The sequence below is a fragment of the Anser cygnoides genome, chromosome 1 (assembly GCF_040182565.1).
Source record: "Anser cygnoides isolate HZ-2024a breed goose chromosome 1, Taihu_goose_T2T_genome, whole genome shotgun sequence".
Classification (NCBI taxonomy): domain Eukaryota; kingdom Metazoa; phylum Chordata; class Aves; order Anseriformes; family Anatidae; genus Anser; species Anser cygnoides.
In genome coordinates this window covers 167,264,382-167,291,046 of record NC_089873.1, presented here as the reverse complement: position 1 = coordinate 167,291,046, position 26,665 = coordinate 167,264,382, and the positions used below count along the sequence as shown (strand labels likewise).

General features: G+C 42.3%; 1 protein-coding gene and 1 long non-coding RNA gene across 4 annotated transcripts; one reads left to right on the top strand and one right to left on the bottom strand.

The window, feature by feature from the left end:
• On the top strand, positions 1–26,622 carry ACOD1 (aconitate decarboxylase 1). Of its 3 annotated transcripts, XM_048054424.2 has the most exons (6): positions 1–390; positions 11,172–11,284; positions 19,694–19,855; positions 20,975–21,064; positions 22,884–23,089; positions 23,909–26,622. In XM_048054424.2, exons 3-6 carry the CDS (start codon positions 19,778–19,780, stop codon positions 24,861–24,863), a joined length of 1,329 nt encoding a protein of 442 aa, XP_047910381.2. In that variant the 5' UTR covers positions 1–390; positions 11,172–11,284; positions 19,694–19,777; the 3' UTR covers positions 24,864–26,622. The 3 variants fall into 3 exon arrangements, with proteins under 3 accessions (XP_047910381.2, XP_047910384.2, XP_013049136.3); XM_048054427.2 differs by lacking the exons at positions 1–390; positions 11,172–11,284 and adding an exon at positions 16,667–16,817; XM_013193682.3 differs by lacking the exons at positions 1–390; positions 11,172–11,284 and adding an exon at positions 17,839–18,269.
• On the bottom strand, positions 11,136–16,608 carry LOC106043929 (uncharacterized). Its single transcript, XR_001211978.3, has 3 exons — positions 16,241–16,608; positions 15,729–15,831; positions 11,136–11,228 (listed from the first exon to the last, which is right to left on the bottom strand). It is a non-coding gene; the product is annotated as an uncharacterized lncRNA (long non-coding RNA).
• Positions 26,623–26,665: the final 43 nt, after the last annotated feature.

Below are 26,665 nucleotides of genomic sequence, written 5' to 3'. Positions count from 1 at the left end.
AAAAGGAGAAGGGAAAAAAGATTGAATATATACCTAAGAAAAAGCAATATATGTACAAAGGGGAGTGATAGCAATTCTTTCTGGATTTTACGAGCCTTCAGTTGCATATTTTTAATGTTATACTAGTTACAGTTATAGAGTTACGGTAGTTAGATAGCCATGTCTTTAGAATTGTGTATAGGTAATAAATGTGGTTATTCAGACCTGTTCGATAATGGCGTTATTTTAAAGAGTAAAATATTCATCAGTAATGTATGCATGTGATTCCTCTTCCTGATCTCTCAGTCTCTGTCCTCAGGTCAAGGCTCATGAGGCTGTCCCCTTGACTTCTAATGGAAAGAGATGACGTTTGGGTCACTGCCTTTTGACAACAGTAGATTTACTAGTAAGGTTTGTTCTATGTACTTAGTCCAAATATTGTACCTTCTTGCTTTTACTGTGATGGTGCAGGTTTTTTCCATCAGCTAGAGTGAATATATTCCATGCACCTGTTTGTTTGGTTTTGTGTGTGTTTTTTGTTTGTTTGTTTGTTTGGGTTTGGTTGTTTTTGTTGTTGTTTTGTCACTGATCAAAAATTGTTTTGATACTGTGCTTTCTCTATGAAGAAAAAATTGGTTTACTAATCTCAGCCAGATATCATCAGTAAGCCTACCGAGCACTTACACTTTACAGATCACAGATCACGTCACCTTGAGTTAACAACCGGCTTGTTCCATTCACTTGTTCTGTATCTTATTTTGGGTTTTCTTGTAGGATTTAAACATCTCCTCTTCTATATAACATTCAGACTACCTGGGGCACAAACACTAGGTTCTGTAAGAAGCTTTGCCACTGTGTAGAAATTCTTGGTTCAAGAAGCAAAGCTAATTGGAGGTCTTAGTCACACAATTTCCACTTACTTTAATTGGAGCTGTTAGGCCAAAACTTTCCCATACTTTTGACTAACTCAACCTTTGTTACTATGCAAATCATAAATCCATCCATATGTCTTCTGGCAAATTGGTGCAGAGGAAGCGCAGCTAATTTAATTTGTTAATCCCCACCCCTAAAGCACAAACATCTATCACCTGAGCTGGTTAGGCAGCTGTTAGTTTTGTGCTCTTTCAAGCTGCTGTGTTTGAAAATCTGACAATATATTGGTAAATGGAGTCTAGATATGTTTTGTCTGCTAACACTGCATGAATAGGCAAATATGTACAAATTTACCCATGTAATTTTCTCTTAACGTAAACTTTCTATGCTTGTAAAGTTAGAATTTCATAGCAGCCTATTACCCCATCTTACATTTAGATTTCTTGATTTTTCTGTCATGTTTTACATAGTCTGAGAGCATCACTTGTTTAATGTTCTAATTTGCATTAAGATTCACAGTAATTTTCTTTAGAAAGGACTGAGTATATTCACAATGCTTTGGCACGGCAAGCCTCCTGGCTCGATGCGTCCAGACCAGGATGTGGTCAGAGATGTTTCTGCCAGGACATACCAGGCACCAGGCTGCCCAGGTGGCAATGCTGTTGAGTCACTGTCTCACGGCTGAGAATTGTGTCTGTCTGCTGAAATACTCCTCTGCTCCACTCTTGTTCAAACCACCAGCAGGGTGGTATAGAGCATATAAACTGGACTGTTTGAATTTGCACCAAAGAAGGAAAGGAGCACGCTGTAGGCACTTGTCTCGGTCAGCATTTTTGCTGACACCCTGAAGAGTTCCCAGGCTACCAGCAGGGCTCAGGCTCATGTATGTGAATGATTTATGAGCAAGGACTATAACAGGGACAGATGAATGGGCTCACAAAGCAGTGTTAATACACCACGGGTGGAGAAGCAGTAGGCAGCTTGACTTGCCAAGCGAGGATGATCCTGATTCAAAGTATCAGAAGACAAAGTATGAGCAGGTTGTAATGCCACGCTGCGTGCCAAGTGCTCTGACTAATGGGAAAAATCAGTTTTCTTTAGAATCTAGCACAAGGAAGAGTTGTTCCAAAAGCCAGAAAGCAAATCTTTCCTCGTGAAATCCACATGCAAACGTAAATACAGAAGTTGACATTTTGGCGTCTCTCAGCTCAGTTCCCTGTGGTTTCGGCCAGGATTTCACCCAGCGTGCAAGACTGCATGCATTGTATGCATGCCTTTTCATATACATTTATTTATTTCATCTAAACATTTCTGTGGGGAAGATGTGAAAATTCAAATTTCCCAAATACTACAGTGTTTTTTCTTCAAAACTTGCGCAGTTGTTAGAGAAAATCACCGTCACTTTTATGGTTTCTGGCAACCTCTTCAATTAACTTGTTGAAGTATAAACTCTAATCAAATTTATTTAATAAAGTCTCATCTAGAGCTCCAGTTCATCTTATCTATCTCATAAAACCCCAGTGTGGTTTCTTTAGCACTGTCTTTGTAGTAATCCTAGAGCTCCCCTTTGCTAGTCATGTCTGTCTTGACCTTGTTAATCTTGACAAACCGTGTATTTTGCTAGCTCCATCTCCATGAAACTTTAGAATATCAACAGTTGTTATTAGTATGTGCCGAGGATGTACTGTTGTAGCACAAGGAATTCTGTGATGGTTTCTAGTATCACCTTAAAATAATAACTCTGTAGGCACATTTCTGGCAGTGTTTATCAAAGGCAAGACTTCTAAGATTCAAGCTGATCATTTCAGTTGTAGAGGACAGGTGATGTAGAAAAAAATATAAATGCAAGCATTCTCACTCCTAAGTCATGCGTTATAATGTTTTTCGTCTTGATTTTCCTTTGTGTTATTCTATTATCACTCTTTCTGGCAATTGTCCATCATACCTTAAGGACAGTATTGTTAATCTAAAGCCTTAATCGGGTGAGATGCTGACTGCCTACAGTTTCACTACATTGCTAACAAAACTCCTTCCATTGAACTAGCCAAAGATAACAGCATCAAAGCATGTGACTAAGCTGCAAAACAGAGATGGCAAGATGGCTTATTTTCTTTTTGAAACTGTGACAGCAAAGTAATTCTGGCTTATTTTATTCCCTGATGTTTTGAGAAGTGTACAGTTACTATGACAGTAATTTTTTATTATTATTGTTATTGTATTCAATTTACTTTTGCAGAAAATGTAATTTTAATAGTAAATACCAACTTTTAACCACACAAAATGTGGTTCCTCTGATGAAAGTAAGACCCATGTCCCTGGGAGCAGTAGGTGGCAGTGCTGTCTGCTCTCAGTTTTTAAGGTCCTGCAGTATCATAACTGAAAGAAGCCATTTCATGAAGCAGGTTTAATAGCTCAGATTCCTGCAAGCAGAGGCACTTTTGCATACAGACAGTGCCAACTCATCAGGGTGCTGGGAACTTATCTTCCAAATTCTGAATAGCATCATTCTCTTGTGTGAAATTCCTCCCAGTTAGACATCTGGTGTTTGCTTCAGCATATGCAGTGAGGAGTATAGGTGTGTAGGTGTGTAGCAAGGAGCAAAAGTGACTCTTCATAACTTGTATTTTTAACCCAAGATTTATCTAACTGAGGAACTGTATATCCTTACTGATGCTATTGGCATTCACCTCTGGCTTAGCCCTTATGGTTGATCAGTTGACATTTATTTCTAGAGCTTAAAAAAAATGTTACCACTTTTGTGCAGGTGTAAACTTATACTGGAAATTGTTCCAGAATCACTTGGCTAATTAGCAATCACCTTTATTTCAGCTCTTTTCTCAGCAGCAAATTCAGCAGCAGTGTCATGGACAGGAGCAGAGACTATGAATGCAATAACACTAGTGTCACCAAAATAAAGAGAATCCCTGGCCTTTTAACATTACACCCTGAAAAGACACGTCTGTCAAATTGGATACTCTTGGGAATTCCACCTAAGATTCATTTTCAAATTTATTCCTGTAAGTAAGGGCATGTGATGAAGTAAATTTTTTTGGAAGTTTGGATGAGAAGTGGTATTTTGGTAAATCAGCTGAGGAAGTGGTTCCTTCAATAAGGGCAGGCAGAAGTGGGAGAAGAAAATGAAGAGCTTGTACTGACCTGAGGGTCAGTGTCAAGACAGGGAGGGGAGAGTACTCAGGCATGATGCTGCTTTGAATGCACAAAGTAGATGGACCATATCTGGCAGTGGGGTAAGAGAGAGCATCAGCACAGATCAGCGCTGAATGAGTGACAAGAAATTAAATGAACGCCCATTACACCACCATGCACATAGGCCTGGAGGAGTTGCAGACCCCTCTACAGGGTTTTCTGTTAGCATTTTATTCTTTCCTGTTCCATGTACCAGCTGTTCTTGTCCTCATTGAATTAGCCCTGTGATAGAAATATGCCTCTTGTCAGTCAGGCAATCACGTCCGTGTATTACTGCTGAATCAGGATCATGATTTTAAAATGTGTGACTCACAACAAAACCTCAGAGGGAAAAAAAAATGGAAGCCCAGCAGGGAGAAATGTGGGAGAGTCCCTTATCAGGTAGAGGAACAGACTATGTTATGATGTATGTGCAAACTGCAGCGTTCTCATGTGCAAACAGAAAGAAGATGCTAATATTAAGGGGCAGAGTGGGGGCCAAGGGAAAAAATAAATGATGGTACATGTCACAAGGGGTTGTCAGCACAGCCTTATGACTAGTTAGTTCATAGAGGCAGTGAAGTCTTTTGAAGTTTCCTCTCTCTCTCTAATCAGTCCCATTAGAACAAGTAGATCTGAGCTTCAAAGGTAGCAGGGCTTGTCAAAGAAAAAAGCTGCCTGCTCCTCAAACCGTGGATGGCAGCTTCACGTCCCAGGGTGGGATTTCCCACATAAGGCTGCACAGTATCAGCATGGTGGGCATGATTACACAGCAAGTTCTGCACTCAGATTTCTTTGAAGGGCTTACACATACTCCCTAAGTTATTATTGATCCTGTCCGTTTGACAAGACTTTCAAAGACTTGAAAAGATGCTCAGTAGAGCATACTTCTTAGCTTGATCCCTCACCTGTAAAGTCTAGATGAGTCCACAGACTTGCTCCATTTGAACTGTTTTCTCTAGTTCTTTAGCTACATATATATACAAATGAAAGTAATTGTCGTCTTTTCTTATTAAATGCCTGTAAATTGTTGTTATTATATTATTCCTACAAGGCTTTTCCAAGAACTTCCCTACATTAAAGGGATTAGAGACTTTTGTGTAGGAGAGATGTGGTGTTTAAGTTTGTCCACCTCACTAGACAGCATTATTAATAATGGCATTTATTGACTATGGGGAAACAGAAGGTTAAGTGATTTTCAGTATTTTGCCAAAGCTGATCCATTTTTTCTGCAACCCGTCATTTCTAGAATTTTGTTTTTGCAAAAAGGAAAAAAAATAGTATTGCATGTTTCTTTGCTTCATTTTTAACTCCAGCTTTATACTTCTGCAATTTAAATATGAACATCTCTTATATTTCAACAAAAAAAAGGTGCTCAGTATACTTTTCTTCTGATGTGTTAATTAAATTGTATATCTCAGTGTACAGCTTTCCCAGTGAGTGACCCTATTTCCAGTATTTGCAACTGAATTTCCATCATGCTTGAGCAACGACTTGTGAGTGTTGCAATCCCCTTGCAGTCATAACCATAAGCCTGGGAATCATCTCTGAAGTATGACTTATTTTCATGGTCTATTTGGAGACTAGCTATGCTAATCCAGGAAGATTTTCAGAATTCAAAGCAGACTGTAAGTAGTGTGTCTGTAAACAGTGTATACACAGATGTTTCTCCGGTCTTTACCGAAATATTAATCAAATGGCACTATTAGAATCTGCCCCTGTACTTGTTAAAAACATTTTTCCAAGTAGTATTAAGTTGAGTTAGAGGTCGGCTTAGGCAGGATGGGTGAACTTGGTAAATCACGAATCTCAAGAGGTCATCTTCCAATCCACCTCTGCAAATAGGCAAGATAAGAAACCTTGGACTAATCCTGGCAGACACAAGTGTGATGCACTGGAAAGGACTCCAGTGAAGGAACTTCAATGATATTCTTATGTAAGCTATTTTAATGTTTGAGTACCTGGCGCTCTTCCTGTTATAAAGCTTTTTTTTTTATTACTTTTTTTTGGTTGGTTGGTTTTTTTCACATTTTTCATATCTTTGATATATATTTTGTAGATTTCTTTTCGGTATTCTCAGCAATGTTGCTCAACATCCTCTTCTTTGTAAAACATACAGATTATGTTTCTGCATCATGCACCCTTATATGTTGCACTTTTGCATTAAAGCTAAATCAGTCGGAAGGTTAGCTGCTGCCAAAATGAACCACCCTACATTTCTCCACACTCAGCTAGCCGTTGTGTGATTGTGATGAACCAGTTCAGAGAACAAAGTGGAGAATTTTCGGTTCTTTTGCAAAATAAATTTTCTGCTGACTTAGTTCACTGAATTAACTTCCCAGGAGAGGCATCATACAAGTGCAAGTGGTTGGACTGGCTTAGCTGTAATGTGAAACCATACTACTTCTCTCTTCTAGCCTAAATAAACATCCTCATGCCTCCTTCACAGGCCATTTTTTTCTAAGCTTCTTACCATTCTGTATTGTCTCTGTGTATCTTTTTTCATATGGTGCGTTTAACAATTGTGTGCTCCAACGAATGTTTAAAATTTATGATTCAGTTATCAGTGAACAATTAATCAGGTTAACAAGATTTGTGGTTGCTCATATGCTCCTCTGCCTGTTTTTCTACACCTAATTTGTGTGTGTCATTACTGTGACTTTGCCTACCTGTATAATAATTGCACTCGCAAGGTAGATGGATAAACACAAGTGTATCATCCTGTGCCATGCTTTTTCAGTTTAAGGAAGGTCATTCTGATCTGCACCCTCCCCTATGCTGTCACTGCTCATGTGGCCATCTCATCATGTTCAACTCTAACTTAGGACATTCCAGCACAACCTCAGTCAAGTATTTCTCTAGGTGGAGAACATCTTTTCCCATAATATCCCTTCAGTTTTGCCGTGTGTATGCACTGAGATACCCTGAGAGCAGGTATATGACAGACTCACACTGTCTTCCATGTAATCTAAACTCTGGGGTTGAATGGCTTCATGCAAGTTGGTTTTTTTGTTTGTTTGTTTTGTTTTGTGGCAATCTATTGGAATAAGATGTTAAGATTTGCTGTATTCTGTCTTTTAGATATTTATAAATGCTTTATTTTTCCTAGTATGGGTTCACTCCTGATTCATACTCATTTAGTTCTCTCAACACAATCCAGAGCCTTGAAGAATTTGTTTCTACTTCTCAAGCCATCACCTTCTGAAGTCATATAGTCAACTGAGAAGTTTTTACTATAATAGTTGCTCTCTCTAATCACTGCAAAAATGCAGCAGATGTGAAGCCTGAGGATACAGAAACAGCAACATTAAGGCAACAAGGGTCCCAGATATATCTGGTCTGTTAAATCCCACTGCTTGTTTTAACAATTTTGAGGTGGGAGTGTGTGCTAGGCTGTCTGATGTGGATGACGCCCACACAGTAGAGAAGTCTTTGCCCATAGTGACTCCTTCCTTGTCTGTTTAGCTGAACTCATATGCCACTGTAGACTGGGAAACCTGTGAGTTACTCTGTCCTGTGTAACCAGATTCTGTCTGGGCTGAGCTAGCTTGTTTCAGTCCTCCAGCAGAAACCCAGTGCATCTCAACCCATAGCCCCACCACGCTCTTGCGCTTTTCCATGTACCATGCTACCTTTGCAGAGCCTTGGTGCCTTGCTGTTGCAATGCTAAGGGAGCAGGCTGCAGAGCAGTCTTTTCATCTCTGGGGGATCCTCTTCTGGCAACGTATAAGGGGGGGGCAGCTGAAGCCCACAGGTCGGCTCCCGTGAACATGAGGAAACAGTTTACCGCAGGGGGATCAGCTGTTTCAACAAGTCATACTGGGAAAAAACCTTGTGCTGCCCAGGTGAGGTCAGTGCTGACAGAGCAGCCAGCTGCAAGAGGCACAGTGAAGTTCAGAAATGCCACTTCTGAAGGAAATTGTTGCTGGGCTTTCCTGCCCTCCCTGTGAAGTCTCTCACGTGGCTCTCAGAGTACAAAACAGCAGAGGCCTATGGGCAGGCCCTGGATTTTAGGCTCAGAGAAGATGTGGGCAAAGGGACCTTCACGCGTGGACTCCCTACTGTAGGCTGCCTGGTGATGTGATGACACTGCGGAAGGACCCCCACGTAGCTCTCTATGCTGCTCGCCGCTTTGTGTATGAACGTAGTGAATTTTCAAAGCCCATCTTTCCGTATCCTTACAGGGAGTTCTTGGGGTCCGACCATATCTTTGTCGCAGCCCAGAAGCAGATTCTCCAACTCAATTTCCTCCTTCCCGCCTGCACCTTTTTTCTTGAACGTCCCTGAAGCACCAGGTCCTCCATCTGAAGCACTCACCCTAAGGGAGATTATTGAGGCTGATGACTTGTGGGACAAGGGAGAGAAGGTGGCTCACCTCTTTCCCAGTGCCACCGCCAGTCCTGACTGCTAGCCCCACCACGATCTCATTCCACGCTGATTTACACGCAGTCTGACCACAGATCACCAGCATCAGGGTGGCATCCACTCCTAGGGCATAAACTAGAGAGGACTTTTTTATAAATCTTTGGGGCTTGGCATCTTGCACTGGTATCAGGCGAGAGCTCCTCCTATCTGTCCTATGGCAGTAGGATTTGAGGGAGGAAGGAAGGAAGGATAATTTCTCCAGGTAAAAAAGAGATATAATAACAGGCAGTAAATACCACAGCATGCTGAGGGTGGGCCACAGACCCATCGACATTTTTCACTTGGAGTCAGTGAGCGTGCTTATAATACCACTGACTCCTGTATCTGTCTGGAAGCAGCATCAAGTGAAATAAGTATATAGCAAATGTAGCTGGGAAATAATTGCTGGTCTCAATTGCCAGTTCCATTTTCCAAGATGGCATTTAAATCAGCTGATAATTCTTGATGGCCTCACCACTCAGCTCCGGATAGAAATAGAGCAGAGATACAAAACTAATACATTGAATTTCATGCAACAGAGACACCCAAAAGACAAGTGAGTTTCTTACTTTCTACCTTCCCTTAGCAATGATCTCCTTCCCACCTTTCTTGTAAACACATGACGAGTTCGCAGAGGTCTGATCACAAGCCCTTTCTCACACTACCAGACTCTTGAACATCTCTCTTTTGTTGTCCTACAGTTACGGTGGGGGCCTCACACCGCATACCCTTCTGGGATACAGGAATGAAAGCAGAGGTGGGGTTCATGATGCAAAATCGCAAACTTTGGAGCAGCTGTCTTAACAGGCACCATCTAGAAAAGGTTTCTGTGCCTACGTGAAAAGACTGTGTAAAGACAGTGCCTGAGAGTGGTCTGATCCTTGGAAGGAATTATATGCTTGGGATTGTTTGTTTGTTTGTTTTGGGTTTTTTCTTCTCAGCCACATCTCAAGAGCAGTCATCAACATGGTCAGTTCCCATGCTGGGAGGTTCCCAACAAGCCCCCAAGAAGAGAAGTCTCTAGTCAACTTCTTACTGTGTCTGAAAGAGACAGGCAGCATTTCTGACCAGAAGTGATGGCATGGACAGAATTAGGTCAGGAGCAGAGGACGAATAGCACAAAGCTCATCTGCCCTAGGTCTGCACACATGGCCAAGCAAGCAGAGGACGACAGCTCCAGCAGAGCCTGGCTCCAATGAAGGAAGAGATGTTGCCACCATACCAAGCAGCTCCTGCTCCAATTGTGCCAGGCAGCTGGGCAGAAGCCCCCAGATTTTGAACCGCTCTCTACTGACCAGAGGATTGGGAACATGTTATCCAAATGCCACCAGCAAAGAAAGAGAGATAGACAAAAAGCCATATAACGCTGGATCAGAGAGATGCTCAGGGCAGACAGCCTGGCCTGTGTGAGCTCATACCAAGGGCCAGCACCAGCGCAGTGACCACAATCCCCATGTGAACTGCAGTGGAGGGTGTGGACCTAAGTGCTGTGCTGAACTAAGTACTAATTTAGGCTCAGCTGCAAATACTGTCTGGGCAAACTGGTTACTCCTCCATCAAACAGCTCAGCAGATATTGCCCTGTACCAGCTCCATACAAAACACTAAGAGACCTGGGGTCTCTTTAATCCCCTTCTTCCTTTCCCTGCCCCACAAAGATTTGCTCTTCCAGCATCCTAAGGGACAGGACATGTTTTATTCCCATAAAGTCACATAGCTTTTCTTCCCTCTCCTCCCCCAGACAAGCATCCGCTTTCCCTGATTTTTACTGGATATGCCTCCCAGATTTGCAGGGAGCAGAAAAGTACGGGGAAATACACCTGGGCCTTGTTAGCACAGGGGGCAACAGGGTAGTGCAGGGTTGTTCTGTGCTTGGAAGGTGGAGAGTCCAGCTGCTTAGGGTAGTAGGGCAAGACACCAGGAAGCAGTGGGGGAAAAACAACTTCTCGGCATCAGCCACCTCGTTCCTCCTAACGAGCCCACCCTTTGGCAGCAGCAGCAGCTGCAGCGGAGGAACATAGAAGTACAAGGCAGGGATGGGTGGATCAGGCTTAAAAATAAAAAATAAAACACAGCTCTATCTTTTCATTCGCAGGCAACTTAGGCAGCAAGATGCCTCCTAAAAGTTGCCACCCAAGGAAGCTGCCTGCTTTTCTTTTAAAGTAAAAAAACAGCCTTGCATTGTTCCTGCCCTGTGTGTATCGTGTGTATCGTTAGTTGAACAGTATGACTCACGTCCCGCTGCGCTTGTGCTGATGTCTTAGGGTGGACCACAAAATCTCAGTATTCCTTCATTTGCGACTCAGTCAATTAGTTGAAGAAAAATATTCACCTCCTTTCTCTTCTGATTTTTCCTCCACAGTTTGATAAAATACCATAACTGAGCAAGCAAATAAAAAGGCAAAAAATACCCTAAAAGAAAACACAGACTTCCAAACAGACTTCATAACTGCCCAATTTGATAAAGAATGGAAACAGCCATACTGCAGAAATGGGAAACCTAATTGTACAAAGGCAGAATAAAGATATTTTAGTTGCTTATTTTAAAACTAAAGTCATAGTGCTGCCATTGTGCCATTCAGAACAGTTATCAGAGTCAATAGGATAAGCTGTGGGGGTCGGTGGTGCAACTAACATTGTACATTCACAATGAATATGATGTTTAATTTTTTTTATTTTTTTATACTAAAAAATGCACTGACTCAGAACAGCATGTTTTTCTCCTTACAGCTAACTCCATTGCTCCTGCAACTTCCAGGGACACATGAGGAGGGACATCTTCAAATACTGTGGGGCAGGAAAAAGATAAATAAAATATTCATTGAACTCCACAACATCTGACAGTAGGTACCTTATTATGTGTATAGTTTTAAACCCTGCTGATGCTGAAGAGTCAACACAGATGATCAAAGGTTACAAAATCATTCCTTTCATTTTGTGAAAGTAGTTATTTTCCTTGATTTTTAATGCTTCCTGCATCTGTCTTAATCTACTATTCTGAAGATGAGTAATGTGGGGGAAAAGTAGTGTCATATAAATTCTAAAAAACAAGATTTCTTCAACTGCTGCTTATGTAAAAAGGACCAATTAAAATCAAATCATTAGCTTCTGTTTAAATGTTCCATTAGAAAAGTGTAATAGTATAAATGCTTTATGTATTTACAGCTCTTGTCTTCAAATATAACCTTTCTTCAGTTTTTTTTGCAGCTATTTCTCCATTTTAGAAATGTTGGTGTAATTATGCCCATTTTCTCTTTAGAGATGAATAGACAATCACAGTTAGAAATTCTCCAGCATGTTTTACAGTCTGAAACATGTAATACTTAATCTCACAACTAATAACCACCATGGCACGTTTTATAATTACACCACAAATCACAGACTGCCACATTTAATGTGTAATTTTAGGCTGTTTTGCAATATTTTTTGGCATTTTTAAAATCTTTCAGAGGTGGAAAATGCATGCTTTAACTATGTATAACCATAAATGCAGAAAAAGTCTTTGGTTACAGGAGTATGCTAAAAGAGACCACAAGATGCTAAAAGACAGCAAGACGCAGATACCTTGTGGGATACCTCAGTGAGAGCACATTGCCTGAGCAGATGATGCAGTCTCATATTGAGACAAAGAAAAAAATACATGTATATATATTTGACAGCCTTGCAGAATGAGCAGTACAATAGCAACAAGGATTCTGTGGCTTTTGCAGCATGGTTCGTTGTTTAAAATCCTTTCAGAGGGTTTGTATTTGGGAGGCACTAAGTAGATAGGAGGGGAGAGAGCATCTGCAGTGAAAGCTGGAGGAACAACTCTGCCAACACACAAATCATCTTCCAGTACCTGTCTCAAGTGCTTCTGCAGCTGCTGACAGGTAAATGATTGACTCCCATAAAATTCAGTGGATTTTTCACCCAAAGCCTATTTCTGTTTGAAGCAGTGTTTTATCATTCATTCCTTTTTTTCCTGCGTATGCTTTAGGTGTTATTTTAGAGCTTCCCATGCAGAAAAAAAGCTTGTGATGGTGACTGGGGTACTTTCCTAGGGGGCTCAAAATCCCTGAGCAGTACTTTAGATGCAGAGAGGTTCTTATACCCTGTAATTAATGTTGTAGCTTTTTCTATACTTGATCGAGATATCCACATCTCTCTCCTGGACTGCCAGCACAGTGAACGGGTGCATTGTGACATGTGGGCCTTGCTCTGAAAGAATCAGGAAGGTGTCCTTGCTGGGCACCTTTATACGTAGGATGCAGCAGTTTACTGCAGTGACTAATGCTTCAATTGCACTACAGAGTTCTGCTGGTTATTTAATTAAAACTGCCACATCCCTACATGCATTCACACCAGTTTGGCTTCTGCTAATCAAGCTGAATTTTTGCTAGTCGAGTAATATCACCCCCCCCCCCCCAAATGACACAAGTCCTGCAATGACACCCAGCTGTGTGTTCACCACTTAATGTAGACATCACTGACTACTCTTTGATGAAGAGGGCATTGTGTGAGATACAGGCTGCTCCAGGCTGCCACCGTCATCAGCAAAGGGAAGTTGTCTCAAAGTCCATGCACACACTGCAAGTCTATGTGATATCCTATACCCGGTGCTGTTATTCAGACCAGAGGCCATGCCGTATGGAAACCCTACAGCCACCTGCTGCTAGCTGTGGTAACCCCATTTCTTTAGAGGTGATCGATCTGTCTTGGACAAGATCTTGTGTGGTAATCCCATTCATGTTTGGTACCGCTGTCTTACAACTCATGCAAGCAAATCAACATATACAAGCTTCATTGGGCTGTGTGGACGTGTCTTTAGAAGTAGCAGCTCTAATTTATGAAGGAGAAAAGAACAGTGTATTGTAGACCTGGTGTATTGACTTGTAGCAACCTTTGCCAGAATAAGGCTCGGCACTTCCAAGATTTGCTGTGTGGAGTTTGAAAAAAAAAGAAGGAAAATAAAAAAAAGGAAACGAGAATGTTGTAACTCATCAGAGATTGCAGTTGTCCTTGGTTGTGCAAGTATGTGAATAAGAGAACTGCTATAGACTAGAAATTACCAGAACTATATGTTTTGTGGTGCAATCATTGCCTATTGCTGTGTAGTGTTGCTGCCTTGACAGTCTGGCTGGAGCAGTAACTGCTGTTGCAGTGAAGGCAGGGCTGGACAAGAAGAGGCACGGGAGGGCGTTATGATAGTGGGGCAGAATTACAGGATCCCAAGATTTATGGCTGTACGGCTGTTAACGGGATCTAGATCAAGCCATCTATTCCAGGTGAGATTCTGCCCCTAACAAAATTCTCACTTCTTGACTGTACTTAAAATATATCTCAGTAGAGGTGAAAGGCCCAGGTCCTGCAATTAGAAGGCGTCTAATGATCATTAAGAATAGTGGAGGCTCAGTAAACAAAGCACATTAGTACCAGTCTCCCAATTTCTTGTGTTAGTGCAGCCCATGAACAAGGTCACATCTTAAAAATTGGCTTAGAAGACAGTAAGCTTGGCCTGTGTATTTTGTCATAATTTTTTTATATTTCTTTAGGACAAAAGGAGCATCATACTGAGGGCAGATACTGTTTTCAGTTGCAAACACACAGCTTGCAGGTGCGGGCGCAGTTTAGCCTAAAATAACTGGAGGCAAAAGGAAGAAAAAGCAGCTTAAATATGTGATGTCAGCAGGAGAAAATGGGCCCTGTGGGGCACTCGTTTTCTAAAGCCGTGTTCTGTAATCAGCACAGCTCATTACTGTAGCCACGCACAATGTTACAAATGGCATTTTGATGAATGCATTTTGTCTTTCCATCACGCTTGCTAGTTAACAATTTTTCTGCCCAAATTGCTGAACCATGCACATTGTGTCAAAGAAGAGGCAAGCAGCAGATTCCCTTTGTCAGGAGTGGACAGCCTGTGCCAAACTCTCAGTCAGTCATTTTCGACCTTCTTCTATTTAGACCCCTACAAATTCTCCCGTGGAGGTACAGGACTTTGTATAGATGCCTTCTACCCCTGCAGTGATAACCATACTGCTTTCTGTTCCCTCTCAGGCTACAGTGTACTCCTGACTTGAAGGTCTGTAGACCCAATTTTGTAAATCAGTCTCCCAAGCAATTTAATTTTGTGCATTTACAGCTTTACTTTCTTTTTTTTTTTTTTTTACTAAAAAAAAAAAAAAAAGAAAAGTCACTTTCTCATAATAACTCAGTTCAGTCCCTAAAAATACTGATGCTATTTTTGCAAAGTATTGGACAATCCATACTGGAACCAAAGTCAAAGAAGGAAGTGACCGTGTATCTGAAATCAGCCAGTGAATAGGGTGTGACAACAAATCACATTACAAAGCATATCACATGTTCTGGCTCCCATCTGAATTCACTTTGGGGTCTCGACATGGGCGTAAAGGCAGCTGGGCCTCTGCACTTCTTTCCTGTAATTGGTGTTTCTAAATGTCAAGTGGTAATAACATATTGTAAGCTGGCAGTTACGGCACACACCTTGTTTTGAGGCCAGATGGGTTGCTGATGGAGGATGCAGTCCTACAGGCTGGCACTGCACTGTGCAGTTTAGAGATGGAAAGAGTAACGAGCCTTTTTTTGTTCCATTCTGACTGCGGGCTTTAGTCATTAGAGTAATAAATTAGAGCAATCAGGAGTTACGTTGCTGCACAGTTTTCTCATATTTTTCATCTGTTCAGCTGTATTCACAGTTCCCTCCACTGGAGATGGCAGAGGAAATGCAAAGGGTCCCAAATTGCTAACGTCAGAAAACTTCCCAGATATAATTAGGAACACTGAGGGGTCAAGAAGATGCTCAAATTTCACTTCTGTCTCGCTCTTTCCCAAAGAAGGGGGTGAAAATGAGAAATGGAATGGGATTATAAATGATATCCCAAGGGTGAAGGAAAAAGAGGGCTGAAAAAGGACTGACTTGAGGGTTTGAATATGTTTTGTTTAATATGTTATTTTATGGTGGTCAAGCACTGAAATAGGGTGCCCAGAGAGGTTGTGGAGCCTCCATCCTTGGCGAGACTCAAAACCCAACTGGACAAAGCTTGGGGCAACAAACTCTGGGTGGCCGTGCTGGGGAGAGAGGTTGGACTAGATGGTCTCCGGAGGTCCCTTCCAACCTCGATGACTCTGTGATTTTGTGGTACTGTAATTTAGATATTTTCTTCCACTTTTTTTTTTTTCTGGAGGAAAGAGTGAGCTGGAAGAACAAAAAGAGAAAGGTAACAAAACCTTTCCCTTTTTCAGTCTAATAGCATTAACTTCTATTAACCTTTCTTTACTGTTGCCAACCTTGTCAATATGAGCGATCCTGTTAGCTGGGCTGGATTTTTATGCTCCGATGTCAGGGCCAAAGATAAATTTTCTGCACATCCAGGCTGCCTCCGAGGTTTCCCTTGGTGTGGAAATGGAAAGGCAAGAAATAAGCACTGATGTACCTGCAGGTTCTGTTTCCCCATGGTGCCAGGATTTGACCAAAGTGCACATCTCGCCCAGGAGCTATGAAAAGCAGTTGGGATGTTTTATGTAGATGTAGGTTATGCATGCATGAGTGAGGAAGCTGTGGTGTACTCACAGGGAAATGCGTGTGGGAAGAGGGTTAGTAGCCATGCTGAACAGCTGCTCACGTTTAAGAGAAGGACAGGACCAAGGTTTTAAATGGAGCCTGTGCATAATGCACAGTACGGAAGCATGAATGTGTTTGTAGGGCTGGGTTTTTCGGAGTCGTGGGCCCTGGGCTCTTTGGCTAGATCCATGAACAGACACACCGCCAGTTCTATCATTTAAGGCACTCTGATACCCACTGCAATTTCCAGCCTCAAGTTAGGCACCCAGAGATGACATCCTGTTCTGGGTCTGAGGCGGGGAGGGGACATCACCAGGGCAGCTGGCCTAAACCAACCAAAGGGATAGTCCATGCCATGTGATGTCACACTCAGCAGTAAAAGGTGGAAAAAGGAAGAAGGGGGGGGGTGGGCTCTGGTTGTGAAAACATCTGTCCTCCCAAACAACGGCTACATTCATTGAGGCCCTGCTTCAAGGATGTGGTCAAGCATCGCTTGTTGGTGGGAAGTAGAGAGTAATTTCTTTCCTCTGTGCCTCCATATGCCTTTGCTTTTGTTTTGTTTTGTTGTTGTTGTTGTTGTTTTGGTTTGGTTTTTTCCCTTTCCCCCTTTTCCTTTTCCCTTTAGTTAATTCACTTAATTAATAATTTTCCCTTAATAATTATTTTTCCTTTAATTAAATTATCCTTATCTCAACATGGGTTGTGTTTTCCCTTTCTTCTTCCCCTCGTCTTCAGAGGAGGAGGAGTGAGAGAGCGGTTGTGGTGGAGTTTGGCTGCCTAGCAAGGCAAACCCACCACAAATCCATTACACACAGGTAAAATAAGCAGATGTCTGGGTTGGAGCTGTCTGAGGAACAACTGATGCCCTCCTGTCTCTTTTTACATGCCCGTGCCCTCCCCAGATCTCACACAATACTGCTAGCCCTATTCCTATCTCCCTCTGCTTATACTGCAAGATTTAATTTTGCATTTCTGAAGCAATGAATCATTTTTTTCTGACAGCTGAGAATCCTGGACCGGCTCTGTAGGGAGGCTGGATGCAGAAAGGGGTCTGCTGAGCATCACAGGGAGAACTACATGTCCAGGGACAGGAGCAGGGAGAGCATTCAACCTGGGACGGGACTGTCCCTTTCTGTCGTAGTTAGGTCCACTCAAACCAATGTTAAACCTCATCTGTAGATCCATGCGGTTCTCTGTCTGGAAGCACTCAGGAGTTGGAGAAAGCTTTACAAAATGATTTAAGGCTGGATTTAAAGGGCTGAGGCTCCTCTAAGTAGGTTTTAGGCCGTGAACACCTAAGTGCAAGACTGAGACTCTGAAAAGATATGCTACTTTGCTCCCTAATCCAGAACGTGCCCAAACTTCAGACATATTTTCATTTTTAATTCCAATTTATTTAGTGGCCTCCATTCATGCTGTTCTGGGATCTGCTGCATTCCTGATGGGATGGATGGGCATGGATTTCTCTACCTTGTAGTAGTCTGAGACTCTCACAGCAGTGAAAACCCTAAATCGGCAATGGGAGAAGTGCCTCCTTCCTCAGGGAAGTCATCCTTGCCTGAGATGCAGAAAGCTTGCCAGTAGGAAAGAATCTGATTTATTTGCTCTCATATCGTGATTCATGGTTTTAAAGCACTATCAAATGCCAGGAGACGCTAACCCAGCATATGGTCTGAAATTCTGATGGTAGACAATACCCATGTCTGAACTGCATGTATTACACAGGACACAGATGTAGTGACAGGAAATAAAATATATATAATAGGACGTTTAAGTTAAAACAGCCTTTGCCACCCCGTATTCTGGTGCTGGGTTGATTTCTGTCCCGGCCAGTAAAGTTATCCACAGTGTACCGTGGTTCCCCAAGGTCAGCCTGACACACCTGGTGACCTCTTCTCTCCATGCTCCCAAATGTAAGGTATTCAAATCAATATACTAGTTTCTATCTGGTGATAAAACATCACATATATTAGTTCACTCGTGACATGTGAATGTGACTGGGAAAGTCCTATCCATGTCCACACGTTCCAGCAGTTTACAGTATAGTTAGTCAGAGGAAAGTTGAAAGTGAAGAAAAAGGAACATTTCCAGGCAGAGGAGGAAATGGGCAGGACAAGATGAACACCAGAACAGGCTTAATATGCCCTCCCCCACCCCAAACACACGTATATAAGTAGTGAAAGAGTGATTTCCCCAGCTCCCTGGCTATCACTCATTTGCTGCTTCTCTCTGGGACCACGCACCATCCCTCCAAGATGTTGGCAAAGGTACTGTCTTGTTTCTTTGCACTGTAAGGTGAACTTTTCTGTGTAAGCATTTGTTGTACCCTCACTGTTCATGTTCAGTGGGCGTGCATCACGCTGTGGGATATGTGGTTCACCTGCTTGCAATGCCCTGTGTTCCTCAAGACAGTTTTAATGCTTTATCACTGAGCTCAGTGAGAACTTACCTGAAATAATGGATTCCCATCCTTGGAGGTGTTCAAGGCCAGGCTGGGTGGAGCTTTGAGCAACCTGGTCTGGTGGGAGGTGTCCCTGCCCGTGGCAGAGGGATTGGAAGCAGATGACCTTTGAGGTCCCTTCCAACCCAAACCATTCTGTGATTCCATGATTCTGTGATTGATTCTATATAGTTCTGGTCAACATTGCCAGGAGAGAGAAATCCAGTTAGAAGAGTGCAATGAAAAGCTACTAGCATAGTAGGGGTGAGCCTGTATTAAAAAGGAGAGAGCAGCACAGTTCAGTTTATTTAACTTAGGCAAATGAAGGCCAAGAGGAAATACTATCACTGTGTGTGGATATGTGCAAGGGAGTAGAGGAAAGGGAAGGAGAAGAGTAAGTGGGAAGAGATGATTTCCAGAGGAACTTTCTAATTGAGATATTAACAGCAGCTAACAGCTCCAGTCAAGAAGAAGCAGGCTGTTTGCATAATGGGTCAGTGCTCAATGGGAAAATTAAAAAAAAAAAGAGAGAGAAGCAACATAATTCCCAGATCAGCAGGACCCAGGATCAAGGAGTCACTGCTTTTTGTAGAGGCAAGACCTTGGCTTGGAGAAAAGCTGGAACTGCAGCTGAGCTGGAGTTCAGTGGGAGCTGGGAGCCTGGAGCAGCGGGTGCAAGGTAGCGCTGCCAGGTCCCCTCCTGCTGAGCTCCAAGCTCAGCAAGGCTTGTGATAGTAGTCCTGCTTCTCGGGGAGATTAAATCCTGCCTCCTGGAGTGCTAGTGGCTGTGTGGGCCTGAACTGCCGCATTCCCACTGACTTCAGTTGCAATGAAAAGGTGCTATGAAAAGCCAGGTGCTTTTTGCTTGTGTTTCTTTATATGTATCTATATGTGTGTGTGTGTGTGTAACATATAAATATTTATATAAATATATATATATGTCTTGCAAAGTCACATCACCTGCAGTACTTAGCCTCGAGGACTTAAGGAGGAAGCAGCAGAAACAGAGAACAGATAAGGACACAAAAGAAAGTAAAATCAAAACATAAATAACTATATGGCATTTCTGGGAATAAAAAGGGGAAGAAATCAGGCCTTTGTTTTGCTGATGCAATCCGTGCCAGCATGCTAAGCAGTAACTCCAGACAGAAAGGAAAAAAAAAGAAGGAAGAAAAAGTGGTTTTTTTTTGTTTGTTTTGTTTTGTTTTTAATAAAGGAAAACATCTAATTTATTTATTTTTTCCCTCTCAGACAGTTACAGGAAACTTTGCCAATGTGATTCATGGTTTGAATGCAAACCACCTGACAGACCAAGTCATTCAGAGAAGCAAGCGAATGATTCTGGATACTCTGGGAGTAGGGCTTCTGGGGACCAGCACCGAGGTCTACCACAAAGTGAAACAGTACAGCAAAGTAAGTTTGGCATTCGTGGTATACACTAATGATTACCTAAAGGAAAAGCAAAGGATAATATAAGCTATAAAAGGAAACTTTGTCATTGTGAAGTTATTTGGGGGTTGGAAAGAGGGAGGCAATGTTCTTCCCACTGGAGATGGGGAAACTTCATTGCTTGAGTTATTTTTAACTCTGGATGGGCAAAGCTCTGTGTAACAGACTGCATGCTAAGACTCCCCACCACAAGCAGAAAATAGTTTATTAAGAATCCCTTTCTTTCCTTCACCTATGAGATCTTATTAAAAGCACCAGCAAAGCAAACATTACTTAGCACTGGACTTTCCAAAATAAGGGACAGTTAAATGGATGAAAACTTAGTATTGGGTTATTTTCAGTCCACAAAACATTACTGTCATCAGAGGTACATTGGCCATGTTTCTCCTCCAGTCTTGCACTGCTTGTGATAAAGGAATACTTGACCCCAAGGAGAGCCCTTCCCAACATAGGATTGCATCAGTGAGGATGGGATTTAGCCCGATGTTTTACTGCTAATACATGGCTAGTTGGGCTCAGGCTACAGAACTCTGCGTGACAATAAGGCTCCTTGCACAGATATCCCCCCTCCCAAACTGTGGTGGTTATTCCCTTTTGTTTAATTTCATAAAGATCTTTTGTTGGCGAAAAGATTTGCGCATCAAAAGCAGAGGAACAGCGCCCTTTAGAGCACGGGGGTACCGGCATCAGGAGGCCACATATCATTTACCAGGGTCTACTAAAATGTTGAAAGACATAACCTTTACCGGGAGATCTTCCCCAACAAGATGACTGCCCTGAGGGAATTGCTCATGAGCAGTGAGAAACGACACGGATGGCCAGAGGTTTTGTGGAGGTACTGAATGGCCAGGTCCATGCTGTTGGCCTGCCCCCTGTGATCTGCTTGGGTGGAAAGAGCCCTTGACAGAGGTCATCAGGAAAATGAGTTTCTTTTCATACTTTCCAATATAAAGGTATTTCTCCTATGAAAGGGAACAGTTGGGTCTCAAGAGAGTAGGATCTGATCTCAGTTACATCAGAGATACAGCGCACGTTTATCCTTGGTTTCAGGACTTTGAATTAATTGATGTCAGTTTGTTCCAGATCTACAGCTCAGACATATCCAGTACCATCTGGGGCCACTTGGATTTCCGACTGCCTCCTCTGTATGCAGCTTTTGTGAATGGAGTGGCTGTAAGAGATGCTCTTTTATTTGCTCTTAAATCACACTAATTGATTCCATTCTCGCTCCAGAGAACAGCATGCTCCTAAAATCTTAGTTTACTTTATTCTTGTGCCTGAAGCCTACTACAAAACTTCACTAGTGTCTTTCCCTAATGTGCTTCAACTTTCTTCCAATGAGACCAGGCTCAAGGTATAATATATATCTGCATCCCTTACCTTTAATTTGGGATTCGGGGCTGTTTTCAAAGGTCAGAACTCTACAGCTTGCTGCTGCCTGGCTACAGCAACTGCATAACAAAGAGATGCTCCAGCTCTCACTGGTATCAGCAGATTTCACTCCAGCTTGCAAAGTATAGTAACAGAAAAACACAGATACAGACATATGCATGTATACATACACACATACAATGTATCACAGAACAATTTAATCTTCAGTCAGGCAGTTTGCAAAAGCCAGTTCTGGATTTTGGACGCACTTTGCCAGTAAAGCATGATTGGCTTCCCGGAAGTTTGTCTAAATTCAAATTTAGGCTGAAACCAGGTGAAATCAACAGATGCACCAAGAGGTGGGAGTGAACTAATTTGGCTATGATGCAAAACTAGAGAAGGTGACTAGCCATGGAAATGATACATTAAGCCTATCTAAATTCATTTGCCAACAGGACCAGAAGTCTTATCTGACACCTCATTTCCAGTGTAGAAAAAATTGTAAATGAGATACAGTACCTCTTAGTGAAGCCAACAGGAATGCAGCTTACAGGGTATCAGACAGTTTTCGCCATCCCACATGCAGGGTATCCTCACAGCTGGCATCAGGACTCTTCAGGGCAGGAACTTGATTTCCCTCTGTCTGTCCAGCAAGGCACTCCTTGCAGCCTGGCCTGGCGTTCGACAGAGGTGTGGATGCCCAGCATTGCAGGGCAAGAGCTGAGCACTGGGGAGCACTGCCACCTTGCCAGTTGGTAAATCTCTGAAGGAAGACGTGGGCAAATGGGTGCAAGGGTTCAGATTCTGAGGCATTACTGTATTAAAAATGCTGTTCCTGATGCTCTCTGGTTTTTAGGACTTACAGAAACACCTAAAAGCTGGGCTCTAGGTGTGGGAGAGAGAAGAGATCTCTGGATACTCTTAAGCTAAGCAGCTTGTCCCAATATTAAGATTGTAGATTTCTCCTGCTCCCAGGAGCTCCAGGTAGTCTGGCTCCTCATGCAACATGAGGATGTGCTCAAAATTCAGGCTAAAGTCTGATGTCCGTTTGAAGGCTTGTGCTGGTTGCACCAGAGAAGTTATTCTGGTATAACTTTGTTAGTGGGGGTGGGCTTGGGCTGCTCTGGCTTTAGTGGGGTAAACTCTAATGCCAGCTTCAGTTGCAGCACAGGGGAAGTCAATTCGTTATGTGTATATATTGTTCTGGGGGAAGTGAAAATTCACCATTCATATGTAAGACCTAAAATTGCTGCTATAATTATACCATAATTATATCATCTAATTAAAGCTGCAAACACTGCTCTAGAAGAGAAGAATCATTGTCAAACTGGTTTTAGACTGGTGCAACCTGAGTTAGAATTATGAATTAACCTGAGTTAGAATTATTATATATATATTTATTATAAAGCATGATAAATGCTTTATATTGCATTTCCACTTCTCACAGAGCCACATTGAGAGTAAAGGACTTAGAAGAAAGACCTTTTAAGTTTCACTTTCTAAGGAAAAACTAGTTTTTCAGTCTTTTTTACACCAGCTACACTATTTTCATTTGATTTATCCAGTCTTGCCAAGTCCGAGTTTATTGCTGATAACGAATCAAAGCTTCTCTTTCTGTTAGGTGCACTCAATGGATTTTGATGACACGTGGCATCCAGCCACACACCCCTCTGGGGCTGTGCTCCCTGCCGTGATTGCTCTCTCCGAGGCCTTTCCTCAGAAGAAAAAAATCTCAGGTCTTGACCTGCTCTTAGCTTTCAACGTGGGAATTGAGGTGCAAGGCAGGTTGCTACGCTTTTCCAATGAAGCCAGGAATATTCCAAAAAGGTACATAAAAATACTTCAAGTAAAAAGTTAAATGGAAGTGTTAATATACTTAATTAGATAGCACTTAATATACAAATAGCATAGTTAATCATATTTTCTGTTGTCAATCCAGCAATTTTGCAAAGCTTCAAGCAAATCTTAAACATGAATATACGTACATGTCTCCTTACTGCTTGGGTAATCGATTGCTTTTTGAGAGCATTGATCAGCTTACAAGAAGGCTCTGCTGCTCTCTCTATTAATTAAAATCAGCAGCAGAGGAGCAACATTTACCAGCACAGGTCTAAAGATCTCAAGAACATATATGACCTTGCTCTCTTGCTCACTTGCTCTCAGCAGCCTGGAGTCACCTGTACTGGGCTCAGAGCAGAGCCCAAGAAGACAGGGTGGGGGAAATGCCCTCGAAGTATGGGGTGGACTAGATGTCTCCTTGGTAGCTCCTGTGTTTTCCTTCTACCAATTTTGCAAACCTGGTTCAGAATAATAGACCTTGCATCCTCCAGTATGTGTAATTTATAGATGAGGAAAAACTATGATGCTTTTGCGATTTTCCTGTTCAGTTTACCTTGACTTATGAGCACTTCTAACTTTCCAGTTGCTTTCTGGGAAGGCCCTATTACAAGTGCTATTATTCCAGCTCAACTTTTTCCTGGGGAAAACAGCAGTTTCTTCCATTAGGACCACACCTGAAATAAGAATGTATGCTTCTTTACAGTCCTGTCCACCTTCCAATGTAGTAAACGGAAATTGAAGCTTGTATATATAGTGAATTTGGATGACTTTCTGAAATAGGGTAACGAAGACATTTTGTTTTCTCAGGTTTCACCCACCAACTGTGGTTGGTACGATAGGGAGTGCAGCAGCTTGTGCAAAACTGCTAGCTCTTGACCGGGTGAAATGCAAAAACGCCTTGGCTATTGCTGCCTCCTATGCAGGTGCCCCCCTGGCGAATGCAGCAACCCAAACGAAGCCCCTCCACATTGGCAACGCTGCCAAGCACGGGCTGGAAGCGGCTTGCTTAGCCTCACAGGACCTTCAAGGAAACAAACAGATCTTGGACATGGAGTCGGGGATGGGTGCCTTTTACACAGATTATAGTCCACAGTCTCTGCCAACCTTGCAGTCCTATGCTTGGCTGTTGGACCAGCAAGACGTGGCCATCAAGCGCTTCCCTGCTCATCTTGGAACGCACTGGGTGGCTGATGCAGCATCTGCTGTTAGGAGGAAGCTCGTAGAGAGCAGCGACAACTTGCTTCCCCTTGATAAAATTGAGAAAGTCATTGTCAAAGTCCCAGAAGTCAAGTACGTGAACAGGCCCAACCCTAACTCGGAACATGAAGCTCGACACTCCTTCCAGTTCGTTGCCTGCTCTGCTCTGCTGGACGGCAGCATGTCAGTCCAGTCCTTTGCCAGTGAGAACATCCAACGGCCAGCCTTACGGGAGCTTCTCTGCAAGACGCAGCTACAGCACCCTGCCGATAACAAACCTAGCTTCGAGAGTCTTTACTGCGAAGTGACTGTTGTGCTTCAGGACGGCAACACGATTAGCGACCGCTGCGACACCTTCTATGGACACTGGAGGAAGCCTCTGAAAAAGGAGGACCTGGAGAAAAAATTTCAATCCAATGCCTCTGAAGTCCTCCCTGCAGAAGCCACAGAAGGCATTATAGAGACTGTGTACAACCTGGAAAAAGTAAAGGACTGTTCCATATTAAGTATGTTTTTATCAGGACAGTCAGCTAGAGCACTTTCAGAGAAACTGCGCTTACTTTGAACTCACAGCTAGATGCTGTTCACAAAGCAAACAAAATTCAGGAAGAGGCCTTAGTGACTGAAGCACTTTTAAATTGGACTTACTAACACAAGAGCCATTGTCAGTCCAATATTCCGGTTTTTGACTAAGTAAGTAATTTAGAAATAACACACATGGTTCAGTGAGAGAGGCTGAAGATCTGCTGGCACAGTCTACTTCAATTATCTTTGTGTCTCTAGAGGCAGAGCACTGCCTGTGTGCTGCATAAAAATTTCCCCAGTCTTCTGCCAAAAGAAGTCTGCACGTTCTGCTTCTGCAAAATCACTTCGTAAAGGAAATCCAAATTCTGGAGGGGTACGGAAATGCTGTCTCTATGAGAAACACCACTGTGAGAAGGACAGAAAATAAGTCTCTAAACATGTATTTCTGTACATTTAGCTATGAAGTCTCCCTGAAGAGGCCACCTGCTACATCAGAGCTTTGACGTTTGTAGCAAAATAAATACACAAAACAGAGTAGTAGCTCTTGATACTCTGCAGTACGTCAGGCTTTGCTATCAAGACCGGAATGCTCTTCATCACGCTGCTGCACAGCAAAAGGGACAACTCTACGCTCCTAGTCCCAGAAGCATTATTTCCCAGCCCCATCTTTTGGCTGCTTAATTGTACAGGTTTAGTCCTGCCATATACCCGCTTCAATTAAAAGGTGCTGGCTCAACAGGAGATTCAGCCCCACTTCAGGCACTGAGACAACCAGGAACTTTTAACAACTGTGCATTTAGGCTGGGGGGTGTTTATTCTGAGTAGGCAAGAAACATTTTACAGTGAAAGAGGTTGTGGTAGTCCTACATTTTCTGACTGCATAGATGCAAGTGTAGTTCTGGTAAAAGATATACCATGCTCTCGTGAACAATTGCAAGTTTTTAATAAGAAAACTGCTTCTGCTGTATTTCAAGTTTATGCTCAAGCTGTTTACTTCAGAAGATTATCTGCTGTCTTTTTACTTTGATAACCATTCCCACTCAGCACCAATTAGTGATGCCGTGTTTAGGAGATTACTGCAGTGTCTGCAGTAGGTATCAAGACACGTCTTATGCTGCAACCACTAAGTGACCACAGTGACAATCTACTCACCTTGGTAACTAATTCTGGGAATCTTTAGTTCCCTTGAGCCTCACCACTTTTACTTAGACAGGGCCTTGAAAGATTGTGCTTCAAAGAGAGGCTAACTTTTACCCACATTTATAAGATCAAAGCAGGTGTTGTTAAGATGTATAAAGTGTACCTACTTTAGAGCACTGAAGTATGTAAAAAAAAAAGTTTAAAAAATAAAAATAAAGCTACTTCATTTTAGTAAAAAAAAAATTATTTCATTTATTACACTACTAGTTGTATATTTTCCATATGCAAAGTATTAATTTGTACTTAAGTTCTTTGTATTTAAGTACTTCGTACTCTGACTCTTGGTTTATAAAATTAGTTTATCTAGGGGGTTCTCACTTTTTTTCAGAAAGACAGTAGTTATGCTTGTTTCAAGACCTGCAGAGAAAAGATCTTTTTCCCTTTTGATTGGAAGGAGAAATTAAATTACTCCTCTATACTGAAGATATAGACACATTTACAGCTCTGCCATCTGTAATTATAGCTGGGTAATCCCAAATGTAAGTTACGGATAATCATCAGTGATGTGAGAAAAACCCATTGGATGAGAAGGGTGCCTATGTTACTTATCAAGACTGAATACATTTGGATTAATAAATCAGCAAACACAGCAACTTCAACACATGCTTTCTATTTTAAGGGAGAAACAAATAGGATTAATAT